Consider the following 26,228-nt stretch of genomic DNA (forward strand, 5'->3'; position numbering starts at 1 on the left):
CCACATTCAGAAGGCCTCTTCCCTTTTCATTTCTTATCTTCCTGATCTGCTTTGTGTTTCAGGAAATCTTGACATATGAACTTTCCCCTCCCCCTAAGAGTTAGGCCCATTTTCCTGGGTGCAACTGTGTTTTACATTTCTCTCGGCGCTAAAGCTCTTCTTCCCTGCCTGATTGTTATTTGCCTGCTTTCTGCACTAGAGACATATAAGGCTACCACTCTCAGTCACTTGTCCTTTAACCTGCATCCCACACGGCAGCCTCGGTGGGATTTAAATTCTACCCCGGAAGTTAGGGCTCCGGCGCGCTGCATGGCGGGAAGTGTAGTTCCTCCCCACTCCGTTTGAACGCCTTCGCATAGTGCCGGGGAAGCCGGGGAAAAACTACAAGTCCCCTAATCCTTTGCGGCGGCCACCGCCCCTGCTACGCAGGCGCAATGAAGTGGGCTGGTTTTTGAATCAGCGGCGTTGTTATTGACGCCATATTGCTGGTGTGGGAGAGTCACAGAGGGAAGCGCTGCCGCCATCGCTCTTCATCGGCGGCCCCCAGCCGGCGAGCCGAGCCCAGCTCCGCACCTACCGTCCCAGCAACCGCCCCGGGAACGGCCGGGGGCGGAATTCGCGGGGGCGGGGCGGGCGGAGAGCGAATCCGTCGGCGAAGGAGCCGCCGGGGGGGCCGGAGCCGCTCCCTGGAGAGGGCGATAGGGAGGAGGCGGAGGCCCTGACGCAGCTCCCCCCCGCCATCCGCCCCAGACGGTGGGGAAGGCGCCTCTGGGCTGGGCCGGCTGCTGCCGTCTCCCCCTCCCCTCGCACCGAGCCCCCGTACCCCGCTCTCCCCGGGTCTCCGCAGCCCCCGGCCCGCTCCCCCCCGGCCATGGCTTGCGGCGCCACGTTGAAACGGACTCTGGATTTCGACCCTCTGCTGAGCCCGGCCTCCCCGAAGCGGAGGCGATGTGCGCCATTGTCAGCCCCGGCCTCCTCGGCCGCCGCCGCCTCCTCCTTCGCCGCCGCCTCGCCGCAGAAATACCTGCGCATGGAGCCCTCGCCCTTCGGGGAGGTGTCCTCCCGCCTCACCACAGGTGGGTGCCGGGGGCTGAGTGTGAGGGGGGCAGGGGCGCGGGTTCTGGCTGGGGGCTCTCGGCCCTGCTGGGGAGTGCGCGGCTGGGTGGGTGGGTCTCGAGTCTCCTCCAGCCATTTTCTCTCGGGCTGCGGGAATGGCAGCGGCCCAGACGGGGCGATTCCGACTCTGCTTGGCATCGCCACGGAGACGACACAATAGAAATGGCCGTTGGCAGCAAAGGGGGAGGGGGCGGGCTGGGCCGATGCCGGCTGGGTGGGGGGTGGAGGGAGGTGCAGACTGAGGCGACAGGTCGCGGCCGGGCTGGCTGGGGGATGGGGAGAGACTCGAGCCAGGCAGGGGGAGCTGGCCGGGGGGCGGGTTTCTTTCCGCTGAGGCGGGCGTGGAGCCTTTCCTCGGGCGGCTGGGGAGCTGCAGGGGCGAGTCAAACTGCGGAAATCCTGGGGGCGGAGGGGGTGAGCATGTGCGGAGGGGTGTGGGGGAGGTGCGATCACACCCGGGAAAGGTGCCTGGCCTCGAGGCCCCCCTCTCTGATCCCCGATCGATTTGTTGCAGCCATTAGCGCCGGGAGCGAGTGGTGGTGCCTCAGTGAGGCGGGCGGCGGCACCTCCTCTCCTGCTGTTCACATATTGGAGGGGGAAGGGGGCATGTCCTGTCATCAATCACCCACAAAACGCCACTTGGGCAAGGGCGAAAGCGGATACAACAAAGGGAAAATGCCATTCCCAGTCGCCTAGGATGTGGCACGGACTGAAATGACAGTCTGTGGTGTCTTTAAAGTTTCATGGAAAAATCAAGTGATGAAAGTGATTGGCTTTAAATGCGTAAGTTGCCTTCGAGGCAAATAAAACGTAATTAGCGAGTCTCTGTCATCACAAAGATGTTGGAGGAAAGAAACCCTTTTCATGTTCTTCTCAAGTAAGAGAAGATTCAACTGGTGGCCCTAACACTTAGCTTTAGGCATGTTTGTGCAATTGTTTCAATTTAAAAAACAACTTGATCAATTTCGCGAACGAATCTAGGAGAAAATGAATTTTGGCTGGGTGTGCAGAGTCTGCTGGCTTCCCTGTGTCAGTTTACCCTACAGCTTCCAGTAATGCACTTCACAACGTTTGTCATCCATGCATGCAGTCATGAGTTTTTTGTGGTGGTGCTGCTGAGGTGTAAATCTCTCCTTTGTGTACAGAAAAGGCCTTTCCTAAATTGTCACTAACTCGGTCCTTTGTTACATTTGTTACCCCTTTTGATAAGAATTGCTGAATTCTTATGTTTCCGGTGCTAAACTGTAATGTTAAGTGTGTATTTTAAGTTCTTTGTTACTAGGACAGTTCTGATCTTACTGTAGCTTGCTTAGCTTGATAGACAGCAGGCCCTGATTAAACACTTCTGGTTCTACAGGCTTTAGTCAAACACTAAAAAAGATCAAGTTTAAGGAATCATATTAGATGTATAAAATGATAGTTTCTTAAATTTAGTGACAATGACTTAATATTTGTTTCTTTTTAAATAAAAATAATATTTAGAAAGGGTTTTGAATGGATCACCAGGCAGCTTTGTAAAGGATGACACTGCAATAAGACATTTACATGTCTGTACATATGTAATCTTTAAGAACAAGCTTAGTTTGCTTATCTTTTCAAAATATGAGTTACTGTTTAAATACTAAGATTTCAGTTGGATAATTTCTTAGGGAAATGGAAGGATCCATGCTATGAATAATTAATATAAATGTGGTTTTTAAAAAAGCTGGTCAGGCCACTGCACTGTACTAGTAATGCATCTTGCTCAAGGGGGAAAGAGTATTCATACAATTTCAAGGCGTGGATGATAGGAAATCATTTTAACTATCTTATTGCTAAATGGTCTTTTTATATAGGGCCTTTGAGACTAAGATTTATTATTGGTCGATAATGTTGAGCATATATAGTTGGTCTGTCTTGGGTCCCTATCACATCTTTCCTTTGAAAAAAACCAAATTCCTAAAGAGAGGTGATTCTGTAATGGGAAGAATACGTATAATAATCCAGTAAATGTATCTAAAATGAACAAATTAAATAAATTGTTAAAGTAGGAAGGATTATTATAATACACTAGTTATTGGAGGGGAAATGCCAAAATCTTAAGTGATCAGATTCAACATCAGCTTTTATTTATGGATCTTTGTATCCATACACTAGTTTTTAAACTGCATCTTCAAAATAAAACTTAAAAAGAGAAATTTGCTGTCAACAATTGTCAGTTTGGCAATGTCTCTAATCTCATACAACTCTCTGAATATTAATGTTAAAATCTTGACTAATCAAGTATTATAATGCATCATAATTGTTTTTTACTTTCAGAGCAGAAATAAGTGTTATAAGTAGTCATTAAACTATGTTTTCCACTATTAGGTTCTAAATTATTATTTTTGATATGGTGTAGTCAGAGTAATTATGGTGGCTTTGTGAATTATAATGTCCTGAAAGATAAGGCACAAATGAATACAAATGTTTCTCTGTGTTACTGAATGATCTTGAACAACAACCTTGCTCAATTTAATTGGGAGTTATGCATGCTCACACATGGCTGTGCTCTGACATAAGATTGCTATAATAATGTAATAATGGGAGCTTTTGCTTTGCCATACCTCTTTAGTGTTTGCTGAGAATATTGAAGTTCTGCCTAATTTTATGCTTTTCACTAAACATAGTCATAAGTAAAATTTCTAAGTATATTATTACCCTGGTCTTACTTGCTAATACATTATTTGAAAATGAGAGCCTTCCCTTTTAAAGGCACACTGTAAAGAGCCATAGTGCCCGTAGGTATATAACATAGAATGTTTAAAAAAAAAATCAGATTTAACACAAACTTTAACTACTTGTTTAATTTTTGCACTTATGGACAGTGAAATTTACTCACAATAGGTAGAGTTTAGTTAATTTCACTCACTGTTTCTCAAGTACAGTGCCCTAGTGTATAGGTTTTCAGTGCTTGCAGCCAGAATTTGTTTTAAATTTTGTTTAATGAAAAGATTTCTAGTAATTTGAGACCTAAATTGTGTGTGGGGGGAAAAAACAACAACTTGATGCTGCTGTTTAAATCAAGATGGTACTTCATACAACAAATACATTGTTCTTTCTTTGACCTGTCAGGCCTGGTGCTGTTTAACTCCAGTTTATGGCTAGGCACCTCAGTATTTCAACACTTGATTAATCTTTTCAGAAACAAATGTGTTATCTGGAAACAAAATGCAACTTGAATGGCAATAGTGTCTGCAGGAACACAAATTGTATGCTAGCCAGACGAGACACCAGCTGTCTTAAATTAAGTATAAAATGCTCATAGGCAAATAAATGATACCTCTATTTGGGAGAGGGATGAAATTTATATCTAACAGGAGTGTTTTAATCTTTTGTGGTTATTTGGACAGCTGTTAAGTCGCTTTTAGTTTCTCAGTGGATTTGGCAGCTGAATTGTTTTGTGGTTTCTCATCTATACCTCCTATAGATCTTGTATCTAGTACTGTTATGACTATTTTGAATCATTCTTCCATTCCATAGCATGAAGTGTTTTGCATCTGTAAGGAATTATCGATCTTAACCTTGATATAAAAGTTTAACTTATGTAGTGTGCAAACAGTGCTACTTACATACAACGATTCTGGTAGGGAAAGAGTGGCACTATCTAAGGGCTTGGCTACACTTGCAAATTGCGGCGCTACAAAGCGCCAGTGTAGTCAAAGCCCCAGCGCTGGGAGCCGCGCTCCCAGCGCTGTCCGTTATTCCCCACAGGGAGGTGGAGTACGGACAGCGCTGGGAGAGTTTTTTCCCAGCGCTGGCGCTTTGACTACACTTAGCGCTTCAAAGCGCTGCCGCGGCAGCGCTTTGAAGTTTAAGTGTAGCCATAGCCTTAATGTTAGTAAGACCCTCTCCCCCACTTTTTTCTAAAGCAGATTAGTCTTTGTACTCCTACTTGCCTGAAATCCCTTTTACATATGTTCTAGCTAAGATTTGATTTAGGGAAGAATATTTTGTGTGTATGTATATATAGAGGAGAGGGTGTGACTGACTGACTAGAAGGACAGAGAGCACTTTTTAATATAGTTTGTTTGAAGGGCTAGGATTAAACAAAAATCATCAGAGGTGCTTACTTTCTTGTATCTGGAGGATTTCCCCATGCAAGGTGGGTTAGAATACATGCTTTATTGTGGTACTTCAAAAACAGATTGGAGGGCGGCCTTTTTAACTACAATATTGTGAGTGATTTCAGTTATTCTGAAAATAAAGCATAAATGGTAGTGTCCTTTTTTTTTTTTTTAAACAGTGAGGCCCAGGTTTCTCAAAGAAGCAGCCAATTGTTCCAAGGTTTTTTGGTGGTTTTGTGTTTTGGGCACATAGGGACTAGAATGAGTCCACCAAGTTCAAATTCATTTGTGACTTTGGCATGACTTAAACTTAGGTGTCCTGTGGTAACTTGCTGTACCTTATAACTTTCCCCTGTGAAATCTTAAAGCTACTATGCTCTTTTTATCAAGCTGATAAATTTAGGTGGTGGAAATGGTGGGAGGAATGATGTATTTTTCCTCATTAAGATGTCAGGACAGGTTTATCTTCAGTTGCTTTTGCTGAGGAGTGGAACATATTCAGGGCAAAAATAGTAATATTTTACTAATTGATAATTCCAGCATTGTGCTTACAATTGAAAGGCAGATTATGCTGTACTGGCTACAGGGTCTTCTGAAACTGAGGCTTTTAGGTTGATTGAAAGTGCATAGGGTGGGAAACAGTGTCCAAAGAAATAAAAATACAGTGCAGATCTCTTGTCACTAGCTGTTTTAAATCCCATTAACACCGATAGTAACTTCAGATGGCTTCTCTGCATCTCTGCTCCAGATTGCATATTGTACCTTTAAACAAACTCATATTTCAGGTGTGCTTCCATGAAAATGGCTTCCTCTCAAAGGTTAAATAGCAGCTAATACCTTACAAAAATCATGAAAAATGTTGTATTTTGAATTAGCCTGAAAAATCTGTATTAAAAACACATGAGCAAGATCTTTAAATTCATCTATATTTGCAGTTTATTTTCCATCTGAAGTAGTAATTCTCATGAGCATTTCCCCAGTAAGTAATTGATGTCACAAAACAAAGATTATAGGGAATGAATAGCTATTGGGAATACAAGGCCTTTCATCTCAGATGTCACTGGTTCAAATCCAGGCAGAGATTAGTAGTGAATGAAACTAATTAAGCTAGTTCAACTTCCCAGATACCATCAGAAGTCTACTTTTTTAGTGGGCACATATCCACATCACAAACCCACAATCTCTAAGTGCACCTTTATTGCTAGCCTTGGCATAGAGACCACTAATTGAACAGGTGTAAAAAAAAAAAAAAGGATCATCTTCTCTAACTCTAGTTCAGGATTGAGGCACCATTGTTGATGAGTCTGAAGAATACTGTATAGCTTTTGACTGTGCTGTGTACCTATTCTCATCCTTCGTGAGTACTAAAATTATTCTAAAATGGGATTTAACCTTCTTTCTCCTCCCTCGCCCTTTTAAATATATTGAAAAACAAGCAAGGACAAATAAATTCTTAAGTAATGCAGACTTGGTTTCATGTAAATATCCCTAGTAACTGTGGACAAATATGGTAAAGGAAAATTGGCTGTAAATAGTCTTTCCCTTGAGGTATCATTGAATCTTGATTCATGAACAGAGATTTGTTGAGGATTTTGCCATTCAATATGTTCTTTGATCTTTCACAGAAAAATCTAATATCTAAACCCAGTTATAATAAATCTTAAAATTATGCAAGAAAAAGAAATTGGCATACTTGGTGGAATAGCTGTGTTTAATCTACCCTTGAGCTATCTTTCTCCTTGGATCTGTGAGTTACCTTCTCAGGAAACCCGCTTCCTCTGTCAGAAACCTAGCAAGCAGTGGCCAAGTACAAGTTTGAGAACCAAGACAAGCAAGTCTTGAAGGCCTTAAGAGGAGGTCTACCATGTTATTACTAGCAGTAAACAGAATTTAAATACAAAAATAATCCTGTGCACACACTCATTAGCAGGACAGTTTGTTCTTGTATTATCATGGCAACATGCCAGGGTTTTCAAAATACCCCAGTATCATAGGACTGTGTTCCCTGAATTAAAATATGCTGGCTGTATGTGAACTTGTTAAATCAGTTTACCTCATTTTGAGAGGTGATTAATAGGCTGATCTTCAAATGTTGCCTAAATGTTGAATTTATCCTGCATTTTTAGCTTCCAGTTTGACAATAAAATTATGGTGATTGTAGAAAAATACAAAAATGCCAGTTGTCTGGCATATTTCACACTGTTTGTTCTTTTATTTTTCATTCCTTAAGTCCCTGACCCAGGGATCTGGCATTTTCTGAAATGTCACATTATTGCAAAACACACTAATGCTAACGTGAATGCCAGACGTGGAGCAGAACCTTCATTAATTTGTGGTCCTGGGTAATTGGATCTCATGAGGGTGCTGTTCTGCACGACTGGGTCTCTTGAGAGGTTCTGCTGCTGGACCTGTAAATGTAGGCACAGGCTGTGAATGTCAAAAAAATAAAATGCTGATCATGGTGCCATCTATAAATCTTACACAGTAGTGTGGCTCCTTAAAACAAATGTAATTTTCAGTGTCCGAAATCTACTGCAAAAACCAACAGATCTTTTTTTGTTTGAGGGCAGAAAAATACATTGAAGTGACTGAGCATGACCAAAGCAAGAGAATGGTAAATGTCTGGATCTCTCTAAAATACATATCTTCATTAATTTTTTTTCAAGATATCTTGGTTGGGTTGGCAGATTCTGGAATGGAGATCTATTACTAAATGAAGAGCAGTGGAGCCTCAGTTGATATCCCAGTGCTCTCCCAAGGCAGTTTCCTTGATGGTGAAATGAGATAACAGCTCATGGAAGAATACTTGGCTGGTGATTCCCGAATCAGAGGTGTGGTGGCACCAAATGAAAGGCGTATGAACAAGGAGGGACAGGCCTCAGCTAGGGAAAAAGCTGTAAATAAGTGAGATCATAGTAACTAGGAATTACTGAACTGTACGAAAGTTCATTTAAAAAGGAACTGATTCCTTTCTTACTCCTTTATGATTATATATAGATATAGATGGCATCATGGAAGTTTTCTACTTGTCTCCTTCATGAAAATCTCAGGTTTGTTTAGATTCTGAATATTCTGATTCTGGTTGAGCATTTGATTGGTGCAAAAATGGTTGGTTAAATAATGTCAAAAATTGTCAGATATTTTAAAGCACTAATTTATTAGAACCATAACAAAAGAGTAAGACTTTATGGTCTCCAATAGGCTTTTTCAACAGCAACTCATGTCATCTTGCATATTTGAAGATCTTTGAGATATTTAATAGAAGGTGCCTATCAAATAAGACAAGGATTACCCAATGTGGACGAAAGTGAGTGCTCTACTAAATTGCACTGAAAAATGGCTGCTGGTAATTCTATTTTTGAAAAATTTGACAGGGCTTTTCATTTTTGACATGAGAAAGTTTGTCAATCTTCAACGTGACCAATGAAAAATAGGATCAGAGGGCAGCACATCCATAATACAGAAGGTGGTTTGGATACTCATTTATCAACAAAGCCCCAGCAGTTTTCATATTTGTAAATTAAAAACTTCTTGATTAGTTCACTTCAGGTTTCAGTTAGTTCACGTTTCCCCATGTGGCATGAGCATGTAGTAAAGTGAGTCATCAGGGCATTTAAGTAGGCTTGCTAACAGGTGGCACCATGATGCAATCAAAAAGGTAGGCCATCGGCTACATTAGAGTATTCTTGCTGGGATATTTGACATTTGACCATTCCCAAATAATGAGTGGTCAGTTACGTTATTTGACCAGCTTGCCAAGCCCTAATTCTGAAGGATTCTTTGGTTTGGTTCTAAAGAAATAAATTGGAAGGTGACATCACAAACTGAAACCTGAGTTTCAGGTTCCATTTGAGGGCTGGGAAAGCTGCTACTTCGATTTCAACCTACTGAATCACCATCCTATTTATTCTGCCAAAGTGTCCTTCAGCTAAATGACGGAAGCCAGGAACCAAGATTTCTGAGGTTGCTGATATAAAAAGCAGGTCAAAGAAAAAAACAAACAACAAAAAAAATCCAACATAAGGGGAAACCTGACATTAACTCTAGACTTCTTCATAATGGGAATAGTGAAATGTTCTTTCCTCTCCAATTTGTTTTGCCTTTTTCCTTAAAAGTGAACTGCAGTTGCAATTTTAAATGATTTATAGATAATTATTGGCCGGGGGTGGGGTGGGGTGATGAGTGACTGACGAACTCTAAATTTAAAAAAATTTTTTGATGACCCGTAATCATGCATTAAGGAAATTATGAACTATCCAACACTGTTTGGAAATATTCAGTCTCCATTAGCATGACAAGTCATATGGCAGCATTGGCAGAGCACATAGAGATGACACTTAGAAGTACATAGTTGATGTCTGCTTTAGTAATGGGAGGGTTATATGTAGCAAATGAACTTGTAACTTGGAGCATAAGGAACCAGAAGGCTGGCTAATAGCATAGGTCAGGAAACATGGGGGATTGGGAGGGTGTAATACATTGGTTAAGCTTTCCTTTTGTTTGTGGACCCATTCAAATTAATGGATGCTGTTTATTTTCCTGCTGATAAGCAGGAAGATGAAGACAGAAAGCTGACTAATTCTGTATTGAAACTAGGGGGTGAGGGAAGTACTACATTTTTTGTCTGAGTTTAAGTGCAATATTTTTTTGTGTAAATGTAGACTTACCTTGTATGCTTTCTATTGTTAGGCTGTGTCCAGGAATTATAAAGATGAATAACCTTCACTCCTCCTCAGAAGTGGTGGCTCATTGATCTCCATCATTCCCCCCCCCCCCCCCAGTTCATTGGCAGTAGCACTCCCCAAATCATCATTCATCCCAATTTGCAGCCTGATTTCCAAAATTGATTGGGGCCTGTAGTGCAGAGGCTTAACTGTTGCTGCCTGTGACATGCTTTTTCTTTGGGTACAAAAGATTCCCATTTGTAATTATTTTAATGTTGTGACCATCTATAAAGCAGTAAATTTACTTCAAAATGTTTGTGAAACTTGAATGTACATCAGCACTTTGTACAGTCATTGTGTAAACCAGTGGTTCTCAAACTGTGGTCTGCAGAGCACTCGATGGTCCACAGAGCTGTGTGATCATATGACATTGCTTCTTCCAACTGCCAAATTGCATTGAAGGTAGCTAAAATACAAAATTACTTTGTGTGCAATTGCTGCTGTTTCTCTGGCCTTGTCTTCACCACAAAAAAAGGTCAAGTTTCAACTGGGCATAGCCAGCTTGTATCTTCAGACTGTATAAATCTAAACACGACTTAAGTGTGAGTATTTTTTCTGGTCTTAGTTAAGATAAAGTATATCTGGGTAGATTAAAGACCATGATTGATTTTTTTTATTTAAATAGATTTAAAAAATTTAAATCAGATTTTTAGTATAAACATTCTTCATTCCTCACTTTCTTCCCATTTCATAGACTTAAAGTAGCTTATTTGTACTGGTTTCTTTAGTTACCTAATTGTTAGAATTTCAGATTTTACATTCTCCTTTCTCCCCCTCCCCTCCGCCCCTTAGAAGTTTCACACTTAAAATGCTTCTCAGTGCTAGAAAGACAAGCCCATCGTCTCATTAACGTCATTATTGTGAGACCAACAAATCCAACCACAGAATTGATAAAGTAAATAGCCCTTGCTATATTTGCAACTAACACCGCCTTTCTATATATATTGAACTTTCATAAATCAAGAAATCTGACATGTTTTTGACCATGTTTACTCTAATGCTCCTCCATCAGGGAATGCAGTTTGATGTCAGTTGGACTTATGCTCTAAAGTCATTTGGAATTTTCAAAAGCACCATCCATAAATGCTTAAATATGCGTTTAGGAGCTGACTTTAGGCTCCGGTTTTTGAAAATTTTGGCCTATGTATAAAAAGGTCACTAACTTTGACGTATTGGAAGCTTAAATAACTTTTCACTGTTGACATCGAAGCAGTTTTGTTTTGAAGTGACAGAGATTCTGTGCGATCAAGAATCTTTAATTAAAATCTATTTTAGATAGTCCTTGATGCTGCAAACACCTAAACTCATGCTAAATTATAAGCACAAGGCCCATGGTATGAAGTCAACAGGGCTATTCGTGTTACGAACCTATTTACGTGTTTATGGCATCAGGGCTTTCATTTTCACTATTTTGTTTTTGGCCTATAGAAGTTTAGTACAGATAAAATAAGATACCATATGAGTTGTGGCTTAAATTTAAGCCACCTACATTAGAGCTGTGCAAATAATCAATTTTGCAGTTTGCTGGTTGAACCAAAAACTTTAAAAAAAAAAAAAATCCTTTTCAGTTTTTTTGTTTTTTTGTTTTGTTTTCTTATCAAAACACAAAACCCTGAAATAAATTTTGAACAAAGTGTTTTCTTTTGCTTTGGGGCATTTTAAAGTGTTTTCATGTAAAGCAAAGGAACTATGAAAGCACCATTCACAAAACTAATGGAGGAGGAAGCGATGGCGCCCCCTTTATATCCTGTATTGCAGAGGGATAATCCAGGGGATTGCTCTAACCATGGGGCTGTGGGAGACCAGGGTTCAGGTTCCCCCTTCCTGCGTGAGTTGCCTAATCACCAGACTACATAGAGTCATTTTCTCTCTCTAGCCCAACTAAGCCTCTGGAACAAGAGATGGTTTTGTGGTGCTGCTAAACCAGTTTTTAACAGAAATAGCCTCTTCTGCAGGTGCAAAGAGTATTTTCAGTTTATTCAACTAGTTTAGTTTATTAAAAATTGAGTTGAAAAAGCAGAAAAGCTGGTTTATTGTGCCAATCTGTTAATAAAAACTAGGTATGAGAGAATGAAATCTACTGGTAGTAATAGCTTGAAGGATGTGGTGACTAAAACAGTGAGTTCAATTCCCTAACTACAGATACTTCCTTTGTTTAATAATTTAGTTCTAAGTGCATACTTTGATACAATTTTTTCCCTCATCTAGCACATTTAAGATAGCTTTACTGAACTAATAAACAGCAATTTAAAATTGTTTTTATGTGTATTTTTAATTGAATTGAAATTTCCGTCTAAATAGGGCTTCATAAAATCACAAGTAAAAATCTAATAAATGAAATGGAACATTCCCCATTTTCTAACATAAAAACATAAAAATTCAGAATCTGAATAAAATGTGAGTTAAGCTATATAAGTGCTTAAATATGTATAGATACAATACATCTGACCGGTTAGCAACAAAGCACGAAATTTAGTGCAAAGGCTATATTTAGTTGTAAGTCAACATATTTTAATAGTTACCAACCAATGAAAATCAACCTTTCTTTAGGGAAATAAAAAGCAGAGACGTAAAACAAGACTCAAACCAGTGATTTACAGGGTTTCCTGCTTGCTGATTTAGACCATGATTAAAATCAGTGATTTAAATTGCTTTGATTAAAATCAGTCCAACCTGCTATCTGCCCTCAATTTTCTTAGAGTTGTACCTAACCATTCCATGACAAAAAGTAATTGAAATACTATCATTTCTGATAAGAGTGAGAATGTATCTTTCTTGAGTTCCTTGTATCCTGGACAGTAGAGGATAAAATGTGTTGGTTTTGATTTTTCACTCCATACATACATATTGCCTGTTTTGCTGTGTAATAGTGTTTAGGGACCTGGCGTAATCTAGCTTTTTTTTTTAATCCCAATTATTGTGTGTCTGCTTTTTAGGTTTTTGTCTAATGCCTTGAGTCTCAGTGGGATTTTTTTTGTCTATTCCTTTGGAGGGGTTATTGATAAATGCCTGTGGGTTTTTTTGGTTTGGTACTCTAGTGATGGGCAGGAAGACATTATACTATATTTTATTTGAGATAGCTTCAGAAATAGTTTATTAAGCCAAGGGAATTCCCCTTGTTATACTCTCAGTTGCAGTTGAGAGTTTGTGTACACTGAGTATTTGTTTTCAGAACTGCAGAAAAAGACTTCTGTTGTGGTTTGTCATGATTTGAAGTTTAATTTGTCTGGATAGTTGGTGAACCCAGATCTTTAAAAAATTATTTGACATGGACTAGCCAGAGTGCAACATAGATGTGGTGCTGCGCACTTGGAATTTAAGCTGTAGGGGCTTGTCTACATGAATATCTAGACTGTGGTAAGCTGGGGTGGGAATCTACCCCGCACCAGCCTGCTGTGGTCTAACTGTGCATATGGACTTTGTGGATGCATATTAATAGTTAATGTGCTTTGATCTAGTCCTCTTTGAAACGGGTGCACATGGACAGTTAAACTGTGGCAGGCTAGTGCAGGGTAGATTCACGCCCCAGTGTGTCAATCTCTGTTCATGTAGATAAGCCCTAAGACAGTTGAGAACTACTACAATACATATTTTTCATAGTGTGGAAAACACTTTAATACAGAACCAGTTGTCCTCCATTTCACAATTGCATAACATCTCTGCAGCTATGGCAGCACTTGGTTGTATAGAAAAGTAATACTGAGGAAAGTATTTAACTCTAAATGTAACTTAGCAGCTGGAAATGTGGCCTCAGCACCATGGTGGCCAGCAAGTGTTTCCTGGATCACAGTTTGAGAGCCTCTGCTGTAAACTGTATTTCATTGTAACTCATCGTACTTACATACACTTTTACAAATGGATTAAAAAGCCTAAGGGACTATATCCCTTGCTTCCATTATAGCTCTTTCCTTTCTGGCTTCACTCCAATTTTTTAATATTCTATGCTATGATAGACCATGGTGTATAATCCAAATGAGAAGCCCGCTTGCTGAAGGTGCAGGGATACCTAGAAGGGTTCTGACACTGCCTCTGCCCAAGGGATCTGTTTTTTGTAACCTGTGGCTAGGAGGTATCTGATATTTGAAGCCTCCAAACTCCTCTGACTGCTGAAAGGGAGAGGGAGAAATATGAGTGGAAGGATAGTTCTGTGGCTAAACCTCTGGACAAGGAATCAGAAGATCTGTTTCCTGCTACTGGCTCTGCCACAGACTTACCTGAATTTGGACAAGTCACTTAAGCCTCTATGCCTCAGTTTACCTATTTGACAGTAGTGCTAATAAATTCATTAGGAGATGCTTAGACACAGTATTGCCCACAGAATTCTGTATAGGAGAACCATGTTGCAGTTTGGCAAAACATAAAGGAGCAGCAGGGATGTACTGCCTAAAGTTGTCTGTAGAGTCATGGAGACAGCGTGCTATTACTTTCTGTTTAGTTGACATTTGGAAAAATATCTTTGCCCTAAGGACTAGAAACTTAATTTTGTAAAATGAAAGTCGAGAGTCTACAGAAGCTAATGATCATCCTGGGAAGTATTGTTTTTGCTGTGAGCAGTAGATTTTTCTAAGCCGTGGTTGGACCTGCAGAAATCTGAAAAATGCCTGTGGGAGAGGGTGTCTGTAAGCATCTGGAGGCCTTTTTTAAAGAGCAGAAAGCCTGTCGAATTTTTTTTTAATTGTCTTTGAAGTTTTTTGATGTGTTTTGTGATACTGGGGGAAGGGAGCCAGTGTATGTAGTTCTCTGCATTATGTTGTCTAATTCAGGTGCTGATGCTCATGGGAGCAAAAGCTATGACAGTTTCTAGAGGTAACTGTTTTAATTGTAGAGAAGGCAACATAGGAATGCCTTGGAGGAGGGGGTAAGGGAAGGGATGTTTGGGTTACACTTTGAACATGTTTCTAGAAATTATTAGTTGCCAGATTTGAAATAAAACTTAAACTTGTGTAAAACATTTAAGAATTTCTATTGTATAGCAGTACCTTGGGCTAATGGCAATTATTAACAGTTAATGTTACTTAATTTTTTTTTAATACGTAGCCACTTAAAAATTCATTTGGTATAATTGTGACATTTCAATATGTGTATCATTTTACATATTCATTTCTTAAGTTTAGAAGAGCATATATACCAGTGGTTAACACTGGAATGATGATAATTTAGATGCTATATTTTAAATTATTGAGGCTAGATTATTCAAGTTACTTAAAAATTACCAAATTATACAAATTTTGAACTCCATTTTATTGTTCTTCAAAAGAGAACAAAATTTGATCCATGAAATATTACTTGTCTGGACCATGGTTTAGAAAACTGATGATCCTGGACGTTTTTGTACTGGTTTGCCTAACAGTTTGTAGTCCTGGCAGGTGTCAAAATAATAGTCCCACTATACAGTCATATTATTCTGATTACTCTCTTGTTTTCTTCCTCTTTGAGTTGCAGCATGTTATTAGCATCTCTGGAAAAAAATAGAAATCAATATTTCATACTATCTGGAAGCTTGGAGTATCTGCTTTTAAATGATTGGTTTTTAATTATGGAGGTGTGTAGATATCAGCCCTTAATTAAGATGAGATATAATGGTGGGGTCAAAGGGAAGCAAGGTAGTAATCAGAAGAACTCTATTAAAATCAGATGTGTCAACAGAAGGTGGCTAGTGCTATTAGAGCTGGAAGGTTGAAACTCCCAGGTTTCCAAAGGTGTCTGTCATTTACTTCGAACCATGATGGTTCGTGACCTTAAAACTGTCACTAATTATTCACCCTAGGAGGGCTTTTAAGGCTGGTCTTGTACCTCAGACCAGTGTAACTTGTCACTTGTATCTTCAGTCTTTTAACATGAATATTATGGAGTGAACTTCTTTAAATGTCAGATTCTTTATTTATATTTGCATTTCACACATAAATATAATGGATAAAATGACCCCTTTAATGGGTTGCAGACCTACACATCACTTCCGGATGCTTGATATCTGAAATGGAAATAAAGTTGAAGAATACTGTAAAGTATACTAGGCTAACTTTTGTTTTAACTTTTCTTTTAGAACAAATTCTGTACAACATAAAACAGGAGTACAAACGCATGCAGAAGAGGAGACATTTAGAAAATAGCTTCCAGCAGACAGATCCATGTTGTTCTACTGATGCACAGCCACATGCATTTCTCCTTACTGGACCAGCTTTGCCAGGTATCTAGCACAACTCTGTACAACATTGATATATACCTTATGACTCCATGTGGGTAAATAACTTTTCTCAAGTTCTCTGATTCCCTGTGAACCGTCTCTTGCTTAAGTCAAATCCTTACTGTTTGTGGAGTTGCATTCATTGCAAGCATTATGTCTTGGCAAATTCCAACTTTTGATTAAAGAATTAAAATAGAGCACTCCTTGAAGCTTTTGTTAGCTCATTCCCAATAAATCATCCTGCAAACAAACGTTTTCTAAACCATTGAGCATCAGATGTCTTTACAGAAAAATCAACTCATACTTTAAAAACACATGTAACTTTACTCACAGTGAATGCCTAGGATCCTTAATGAGGTCATGTTTCTGTAGCAGTATAACCTGTGTTGTCTTTGCTGTAATAGACACTTTTGTATGTAGTAAATGCTATTTAACATTTTTTGAGGCTTTCATTGTCCCTATAGCATGCTGAGAGCATAATTTTAGATTACTTCCTTTTTAAGTGATGGTATAAAATATTTACAATATCAATAAAATTTGGAAGCATCCAAAAATTAAAACAAGATTTTGCCAAATGTTTTGTTTGGAGAACACATTTAATGTAATAGAGATGATGTAGAAAGCTGGAAGATGTTGACTGTAAGTAACTTATGTGTAAATATTTAATCATAGGTACTTCATCTGCAGCATCGTCACCATTGAAAAAAGAACAGCCCCTGTTTACTCTCAGACAAGTTGGAATGATCTGTGAACGTTTGCTGAAAGAACGTGAAGAGAAAATCCGTGAAGAGTATGAAGAAATTTTGACCACAAAACTTGCAGGTGTGTTTGAATTAAATGCAACTTGAAAAAAATGATTAATATATTGGTAACCGCAACTTCTGTAACTTTAATGTTATATCCAGTGTGTACCTGACCGTCTATTGGCTAAGAAATGAGATGCTCAAGTTGAAAATTTAAGTTTCCATCTCTGGATATAGCAAAAGTGATAACGTGTAGCGTCTGTTGTAGACTTATCTGGCCCGTCTTCTGTGCTGCTATGGACAGAAGCTATAACTCCATGGGTATTTCTACACCATCAATTGGTGGAAGCAGAGTTTTTATTTCGAATAGAACTTTCTCTTGCTGGCATATTTGAGCTGACCATCTCCTCCCCATTTTCTTTCTCCACAGAGAAAATGGCTTCCTATTCTGCTTTTCTAAGAGCCATTTGCAAGGTCTTTTTCCCCTTGGGAGGGGCTTTTCCCCTTCTGTTTTAAAAGAAAAAAAGAGAGCTTTGCAGTTGACGTAGAGGGGATAGTACATGAGGCAGATACCTTTAGCACCAGAAGTTTCCCATATACCAACCCTGATTGATCCCAGACAACCAGCAGTGTTTGGCTACTACTTGTGCTTTTCTGACCAGTGGCGTAGTTGCTTTCTTCTTTTGCCTGTTTCCTCTGCCCTTGAACCCCTCCTTATTGCGGGCAGTTGCATTCACTCCATGCTCTTTGTGCTGGATTGCTGGCTCACTGATGTAGTTCAGTTAGTGGAGGTGAGGAACTTTGACTGTACTTGTGGCTGGGCATCCCACAGGTCCGTCTTAGACCTGAATGTCCTTAGGCTTAAAGCAGTGTAAAAATACACATGTAAATAGTAATTTTTCTACCATATTCACTTTTAAGCAGCCTCCATATTCCTAAATTCCTGTGTTAGGTAGATGGCTTCCCACTGCTGTAGTACCTATTGTATAGTTTTAGAGTCTTTCCATCGAGATCATCAGGTGCATTCCTTCTTACGTGTTCTCTACTATGGTAGGATAAGAAAAGCTCAGTTGAAGACCAAGAATGTTTACACATTTGTGTTCTGGATAACTACAGGTTTCCAACCTAGAGAGGTTGTCTGCATGACAGGTACTTCCTAAAAAAATCTCTAGTTAGACACTCCCTCAGTCAGAGTTTCACTGGAGACTGATCTCTTGGGGAGAGGAGACTATATGGTGATTAGTGTGCTCTTAAGGCAGAGGTTACCAAAAAGAGCTGTTAGAAATGCTATAGGATCATATTACCTTTTTCATATATGGAACAATGACACATGTTCTGTAACATATGGGAACTTTTGAGGAGGGAGTGCCAAATTAAAATCCAGAGCAAGTCCCTCAGAAATTCTCTAGCAGATCTTAACCAAATGGCTTTCTGCCCCTAAGCTGACTTGTTCACCACTTGGTACTTTTCAAAGTTCAGAGTCTCTTCTTGCTTCTGCAACTATTAGGGTTTCTTTATAGTTTACTGGCGAGCTCCTTTTTTCCATCTTTCATTGTGTATGGATGTCTGACAAACAATTGAATCTTCCAATTAGTCAACCTGATTCAGTGAAGTTCCTTGGTTCTTCCTTATCTTCACTACCTGGAACCTTAATTAGCATTCACTTGGGCTTAGAATCATTAGAGATACTAGCCTCAGTAGGGCTGTGGCTAAAACATTATTCCTCTTCTGTTCCCCATGAAAGTTACTCTGGATTTCCCTATATAAAAGCTTTTGCGGGTCTGAGAAGGTTAGTTAGGTTCAGGTCACAGGGTACTGGCATATATTGATATCACCTGCTGTATTCTTACATAGCGCACTGGTATTTCTCATTCCTTTGTAGTTGTGGTGATTACCTCCTTTTAAGGCAATCTGGAAAAACCCAGAGTTCTAATGTGCTACAAGCCCTCATTAAAACTGATTTCCAACAGCCAGCTGTGGATTTGTCTCTTTCTTGTGACATTGTTTGATGGGTAGGATAAGTGATCAGGGATTTCTATTTCATTTGTAGACCTGTACTTTGAGCATACTAGATAATAGTATGCAAACCAGTGCTAAGTTGAGCCAGGTTTAAATTCACAAGAGAACTTTCGAGGTGGTTATCTAGATTTTAATATATTGTTTTTCTAAACATTCTAAAATTGAGTTGCTACTGTTCTTGGATACTGTTTGTGGGCAACCAATTCTTCAATCTGCTCACATTGGGTATGTCTACACTGCAATTAAAAACCTGGGTTCCGATGAAAGGGCTGTTTAATTACGGTGTAGATGCTCAGGCTGGAGCATGGAACCTGCAAGGTGGGAGGATCCTAGAGTGCCCAAATGTCTATGCTGCAGTTAAACAGCCCCTTAGCCCGAGTCATGTGAACCTGAGTCAGCTTGCATGGGCCAGCCACAGGTGTGTCTAATTGCAGTGTAGATATACCCATTGTGTTATCCCAGTATTGTGGTTAACATCCTTGTGCAGCTGAGGAAGAGTTGGGCTGAATCTGAATTCCAGTAAGTCAGAGATTATGCTTGAAGGGAGAGGGAAACACCTTTTAAAAAAAACTGGCTGCCATGTTACTGGCCAGTTCCAGTTGAAGGCCCCACAGATCATCAAGACAGTCCACACTTAGGAGTTCTTTTGCACTGCTTGCTGATTACTGATTCACTGTTTACTTTGCTCATCCCTGCAGGAGGATGGGACTTTCATGGGGGGGACCCTCAGACTGGGACTCTTCTGTGGAAACCAAGAACTACTACTACATTTTTGGTTGAAGATTGCTTTCTTTAACCTTGCCTCTTCTAAGAACAGTGCAGAGCACTTAAAAGTAATAACCCAACACACCTCACATGCGGTTTTCCACAAGGGAGAAAGGGGAATGGAGAGGAGCTGCATCTGATAGATCATCTTCTTTAATTTCCTAATTCTGAAAGTTAATGCCATGTTGATAGGTGCAATATTAGAAACTGAAGAGGATATGGAAAATGTGTTCTCATGTATGTGATGTATAGCGATTCCTTCTGAAAAGGACTAATTTTGAGTTCAGAGTGAACTGAATACATATTCTTTATAGCATCATCTTAATCTTAGTATTTAGTTTGAGGAGATTACTCAATAGCTGATTTTACTAAACCCCTGGTCACCTGTTCCCTATTGTGACTATTTTGCTGTTGAAATAAAGCAAATATTTTTCACTTAGCTTTTTATCCCGTAGTTAGCTGTTTCTTGTGGCTTCAACATTTTGGCAATCAGTGACATAATTGATTGTAATAAATCTCTCTTCTATACTTCTGTGCTGTCATTTCCCAGACCTTTAAATTCTGCCTTTTTGTAACCATGTTCAGTGGTTAGAGGGCGGGAGTTGGGTTCTATTTCCAGCCCTGCCACTCACTGACTTTGCTCAGTTAACCACTCTGGGCCTTCATTATGCATCTGTAAAATTGGCATAATGTGACCTTTAGGGATAATGTGAGAATTTAAGTGCGTTTAAAGTGCTTTGAGATCCTCTAAGTGAAGAATATTCCTTTGCCAAATTCCTCTCTTATTTTGTCAAGGGAAATCCAATTGATTGCTAACATGGTTTAATGGGGTGGATTTTTTTTAGGGAGCAGAGATGAGATGGCTGTGTTGAATAATCCATACTTGCCCCTTACAGACTGTCAACGTTTGTTTAATTGATATAGCTTGCATGGCATAAAACATAAGCCTTGACCTTTTTTTCATGCGAAGTTAAACTTGGTACACTCACTTCTAATGTTAATGTTTGCAGAACAATACGACGCATTTGTGAAGTTCACGCATGATCAGATCATGCGACGATATGGAGAACAGCCTGCTAGTTGTGAGTATCTTTGCTTCTTTAACATCCAGCAGGAACACTGCATCTCTTAATTGTTCAATAATTAAAATGGCCAGTATTACCAGTGTTTTTTGTCTATTTTAACTGAGGGTATGGCTACACTTACAAATCTGCAGCGCTGGTAGTTGCAGCGCTGGTCGTCCAGCTGTGCAGGGCCAGCGCTGGTGTGTGGCCACACTCACAGCTACCAGCGCTGGTGTGTGGCTGCATTTGCAGCGCTGTTGGGAGTGATGCATTATGGGCAGCTATCCCAGCGTTCAAGTGGCAGCAACGTGCTTTTCAAAAGAGGGGGGTGGGGTGGGGCGTAGTGTGACAGGGAGCGAGAGAGAGAGAGAGTGTGTGGATTTTTGGAGCCAACACTGTGTGTTACCTTCCTGCCTTGAAAAATCAGAACATGTTCCCGATCCCTTACCCTTAACTCTTAACTGCAAACAGCCTGCAGCCAACTGACTCTCTCTTTCCCCTCTGCCCCATTTCTGTCAAGCAAACACTCACTCCCTGCCTGTCTGCCTCATTATCTCATTTGATTGTTCACAGATTGATCACAGCAAACAGGAGCTGTGTTTGTAGATAAGCAGCTCCTCAACTGAGCTACGGAGCTCCCAAGTTCACAACAAAACAAAGAGAGTAATTTATAAAAGCATTCTGGGATATCTGCTAATACCCTGGAGGCCAATAACAGCGCTGGTGTGTGGCCACACTTGATGACCAGTGCTGCAGCACCAGCGCTGCAATCTTTATTCCCCATGCTGAGCCAGGTGTATGGCCAGTGCTGCAGCCAGGGAGTTGCAGCGCTGGATGTGCCCTGCAGGTGTGGACACTTACTAATTGCAGTGCTGGAAAGCCTCCACCAGTGCTGCAACTCGCAAGTGTAGCCATACCCTCTAAAGCACTGAGTTAAAAGCTTGAATTCATGATACTGTGGAGAATTTAGGGTGAAATGAGAATGTGCTGAATAATATGCCTTATATGTGCATCAAATAGCTTTGCCTCTTGTAAAACCATTGGGGATTAGCATTTTAAATTGATTTTTGCTATTGTCTTAACTGATTTCTATTAGCTTTGGATTCAGTTATCTTGTCACTAACCTTTTCTTTTTTTCCTCTTTTCAGATGTTTCATGAATCATGTTTTCTGCATATGTGGGCTGCCCTATACACCCTAATTGTTGCAAGCTGTCCCAGTAAAAGACTTGCAGCAATGCCATATTTTCCCCCTTCCCCCACCTCCCCCTACCCCCTGTGAACACAGGTTATTTCAAGCTTTTGTCAGTGGCAACCACTCTTATGCAGCAACTGGTTTTGGAGTGCTCCCTGATGTCAGTACCACCTGGATGTGGACCTTTGCTACCTGTAATAATACCAGTGGCCTCATTTGCTGTATCATTACAATTTGGCTTCTTATGTTAATACGTTTGAAAAAGTAAAGGATTAAAAGCTGGTGTTCTAGAACTTGCCCTTCACTGGTTGTGTAAATAAAAATGTAGAATGACACTTCTGACTGAAGTTAGTGTGGTTTTCATAACTGTGCACTACAACAAAACTGTAATCACAGTTAAATTAGAATGTAACCCCAGGACAGTTTTAAGCAACTAGCCCACAGTACTGCCTGTGAAATAGTAAAGGAGGGCATTTCTGTATTCCATGACTTTTTTGGGGGTTAAGAATGGGTTTATATGATTTCTCATTTTTGTAGTTTTTATTTATTCTATCAGTCTTTAACAAATGTTTATTGCTGCAATTTTTCAGTGTATCATTGTTTTACTGCCCTTGTAGTACTGGAATTTAGTTGGAAGAATAAAACATTTACTTCTAATCTGTTCGTTTTTAATATGCAGGTGGCACTGCTGCTGTGTATGAATAAAATTTATCCATATTTAAATGAAAACTTTATTTACTAGCAACTGAAGTAGGTGAGAGTTTAATTTAGGAGAGGGAAATAGACTGAAACATTGAGTAATTCTCCAGAGGTTAGGAGATTCCTCTGTTAGATTTGGATGAGCTGCTTCATGTGGAAGCATGTTCTTTATGTAACTGACCAAAAACTTCTGATTTGATATTACTAATGTACTCAGCATCTGTTCTTTTCTCACCCCCAGATTTCAGTGATATCCAAGAAATATCTTTTATAAGACAGACCTGGATATTTTTTCACTCTGGGAATATAAGATGTTTAAAACAGCTTTTGGTTAAGCTGCAGTAACCAGATGTGTGTCTATTCATGTTAGATCTTGACATCCCACGCCCACTATTGTGTTGGGAAAAGGTTTATTTTGCCTTATTTTGGTATTTAAAGTTGAACTGCAGTGGTTAAAGACTCCAGACAGTTTCAGATGTTGGGATGTGAGCTAAGTCCTCCTGTTGGCAAACTGTCTCTAACTGATCTTTACATCATCCATTTTTGGAAAGCCTTTCTCTTCTCTTCAGTCCCTCATGAACACTCATTTACTGCAGTACCGACTTCTCTAATACCAAAGAGATGCAAATAGCTCTAGTTGTATTCTGAATTTCTGTGGGCTGCACACAATTTACTCCTCTACTCACTGTGCTTGGACTGTTGAGGGTTGGAAGATGAGTATAGTGGACAAGGAAGCAAACTCATCTACATCCTCCGTTATACTCCGGCCTTTTTCCATCTTGAGGTACAGGAAAAATACTCAGACCCATTCCTTTCAAAGTCCAAAGCAGGGAATATGAACTGACATCTCTAATGTGTCTGCTTGGGACCTGCTTAGCCCTTCTTCACGCTGACTACTTTAGTGCATTTTTCTGCTGTGGATGTGGGGAAGAGCACTGCTGCATCAGAGTGAAACCTTAGCTAAACAAACAGTGTCCTAGTATATTTTGCCTCCTGGATGGTTTTTCAGGACATCCCTCCTGCTAAATAGATTAGCTAGGTGGTGTCCACATTGAGTGAATGATAGCAATAAGTGCACTATTTAGTACAAATTTCTTAATATGCTATGGTGATCGGGCATTGTAGAATGGGGCTAAGAGAACCACTAACTCTGGTTGATCTTCCCTTTTATGGTAATCATGAGGGGGAGGATAGTTACTGTAAATAACACGTGCTGTCACACCACTATAGTTATGCTTATGCTGACCCACAATCTCTCCATCTCAAGTACACCACCACTACAGCTGAGTGTATATTCTAAGGGTACGTCTACACTATCCAGCGATCGATCCAGCGGGGATCAATTTATCGCGTCTAGACGCGATAAATTGACCCCCAAACCCTCTCCTGTCTACTACTGTACTTCAGTGCTGCGAGAGGCGCAGGCAGAGTCGATGGGGGAGCGGCAGCAGTCGACTCACTGCGGTGAAGACACCACTGTAGGTTGATCGTAGCTGAAGTTGTGTAACTTAGATCAATTTCCCACCTCAGTGTAGACCAGGCAGGGTTAAGTGTAGCTTGCTTAATGCCAGTTTGAAATAAACCAGATGGATGAGAAAATGCTTATAGTAGATACCTGAATGGCTTTAGGTAACATTAGCCAAATTAAGGGTGGGTTTTTAATACAATTGATGGCATAGGTGTGTGTGTTTAAACATTTTTACTGTCATTTAAATTTTCAGTTGTGGGAAATTATTTAATGACATGGTGAGATTCAAAAAGTTAAAGCATAACTGTTAAATCCCAAAACAAAATAAGTATCCTTACATCAAACTCAGTTCTCAAGCAGCATTTTTCTTGGCCTATCTATATTTTCAGTGGGGTGTGTACAGTGAAATTGACATTTAATGATACATTAATTGTTCCAAGCCTATCTCTAGACTTTTTTGCTGCTGCTATTTTTTTTGTCCTCTTTTCTCCCTGAACTCAGTGCTATTAGGATACATTTCTAGCATGTGAAGGCTGTGATGACCTAGGCATGGTGGGCTCTTGCAGTTTGGTTTCACACTTGAGCTTTTCCTTGAAGGAACTGTACAGTCATTTAAAAAGGAGTTAGAGAAAAATGTGTTACCAATTAAGAGCCTCTGATCGGCATTTTCTGTGATTTTATCAATTATCACTAACCAACCGGAAAGATGCATGTTAGGGGTGGTATTTGTCTTGCCAATTCTTTCCTCAAGCTGTAGGGATTTTTAGCCTTCTATAAACAAACGTTGGAATAATATACCAAAGGTCATGGTGAATTCTCTATCGCTGCCAATTTTACAGCAGATTTTGTGCTTTTTAAAAGATACGCTGTAGGGATTATTTTGGGGAAGTTCTATGGCTTGTGTTATACAGATTAGAGGAGATCAATGATCTCGTCTTGGAATCTATAAATATAGTTCTTTGGTGTTTGAACACTTTTTTCTTTCATTCGAAATCCCTTGAAGTGCAAAGCCTGTCTTCCACCTTTCAAAGCTTTTGGAGTAGGCCAGGGGATGACATGCAGTGTGATGTGGGGAACCTCTTAAAACCACCATGCTTCTGTGCAAGTGCCTGTGGCAGAGTATTCCACTTAGGTGTTATGTAAAACCAGTTCCCTGCAGTTGGATTGTTGGCACTGACTTGTGGCCTGCACTGTTATAATTGAGTTAAATACTTTTTTTTGCTAGTCTTGTGTAGCTGTAGCCTACAATCCAAAAGCAAAAATAAGTTGAATGCAGTGACCATTTTTTCATTTAATAAAATGACACTAAGGAGCTGGGTTAGCCCACTCAAGCAACCAGTTTATAAACAGCTGTCCATTACTAGGAGCTATAGCACAAGGAAGGAGCAAGCCTGTTCTACCAAATTCTCCCACCCACCACACACAACTGTCATGTAACATTTATGTTCCCCAGCCTCTTTCATGTGGTATGAAAGGGAGTGATAGATTGTTCCAGCCACCAGGGCTGAAAATGTATTGCATTGTTTATAGGCAAGAAGATGGGAATAGCTATTACTGTGGTCTTAAAATTTAGGCTGCTAGGAAGGAGATTGAAGTCCACTACCTCCATGGTAGCATTCTCTGAAATGCTTCTAGGAACAGAATTGAAGGGTCTCACTGTGTGGATGAGATAATGGTGTAGGGAGAAGGGAGGGTAGATTTAATAGGAACAGGAGAGCCTTTTGGGAAAGGAGGAGCCTATAGGGGAAGGATGGCACCAGATTCCTGATATGTAAAATTAAAGTTTAAAAAACTCTTACAACTACAGGGCTGGGGGAGAAGGTGACAGGTGTGGAGAAGCACATGGTTCAGACAGACACATCCCTTAGAGGATCTTGTCTATTAATGGGAATTCTGTATATCCTGATAAGGAGAGAAATTGATAAAGTACAGATAAAAACTAAAGAGAAACAGTCAAATGAGTCTTATTCAGTTACATCACATGACAGCTAAACAGTGACAAATTTTATAAGTGCTTGCATGCAAATGAATCTGAGTGCCTGGTACTAAAGAGGATATTGATAAGAGGCATCTTTGACTTGGTGAAATGATAATCAATCGGATATGGCAGTACTATAGTACAAAATATATAGGAATGACAATAGGTCATGCTGCTGGGGAGCAGCATA

At 40.0% G+C, this 26,228-nt stretch overlaps 1 protein-coding gene across 3 annotated transcripts; it reads left to right on the forward strand.

Moving 5' to 3' along the window:
- Positions 1-449: 449 nt before the first annotated feature.
- On the forward strand, positions 450-22,550 carry AKIRIN2 (akirin 2). 3 transcript variants are annotated; one of them, XR_005596585.1, is made up of 7 exons: positions 7,981-8,105; positions 8,199-8,251; positions 15,969-16,112; positions 16,782-16,931; positions 19,570-19,704; positions 20,647-20,718; positions 21,849-22,550. XR_005596585.1 is itself a non-coding variant. In XM_039531732.1 (5 exons), exons 1-5 carry the CDS (start codon positions 872-874, stop codon positions 21,857-21,859), a joined length of 582 nt encoding a protein of 193 aa, XP_039387666.1. In that variant the 5' UTR covers positions 472-871; the 3' UTR covers positions 21,860-22,232. The 3 variants fall into 3 exon arrangements, 1 of the variants encoding a protein (XP_039387666.1); XR_005596584.1 differs by lacking the exons at positions 7,981-8,105; positions 8,199-8,251 and adding an exon at positions 450-1,076 and having other exon boundaries at positions 21,849-22,232; XM_039531732.1 differs by lacking the exons at positions 7,981-8,105; positions 8,199-8,251; positions 19,570-19,704 and adding an exon at positions 472-1,076 and having other exon boundaries at positions 21,849-22,232.
- The last annotated feature ends 3,678 nt before the right edge of the window (positions 22,551-26,228 follow it).

The sequence above is a fragment of the Mauremys reevesii genome, linkage group 3 (genome assembly GCF_016161935.1).
Source record: "Mauremys reevesii isolate NIE-2019 linkage group 3, ASM1616193v1, whole genome shotgun sequence".
NCBI lineage: Eukaryota > Metazoa > Chordata > Testudines > Geoemydidae > Mauremys > Mauremys reevesii.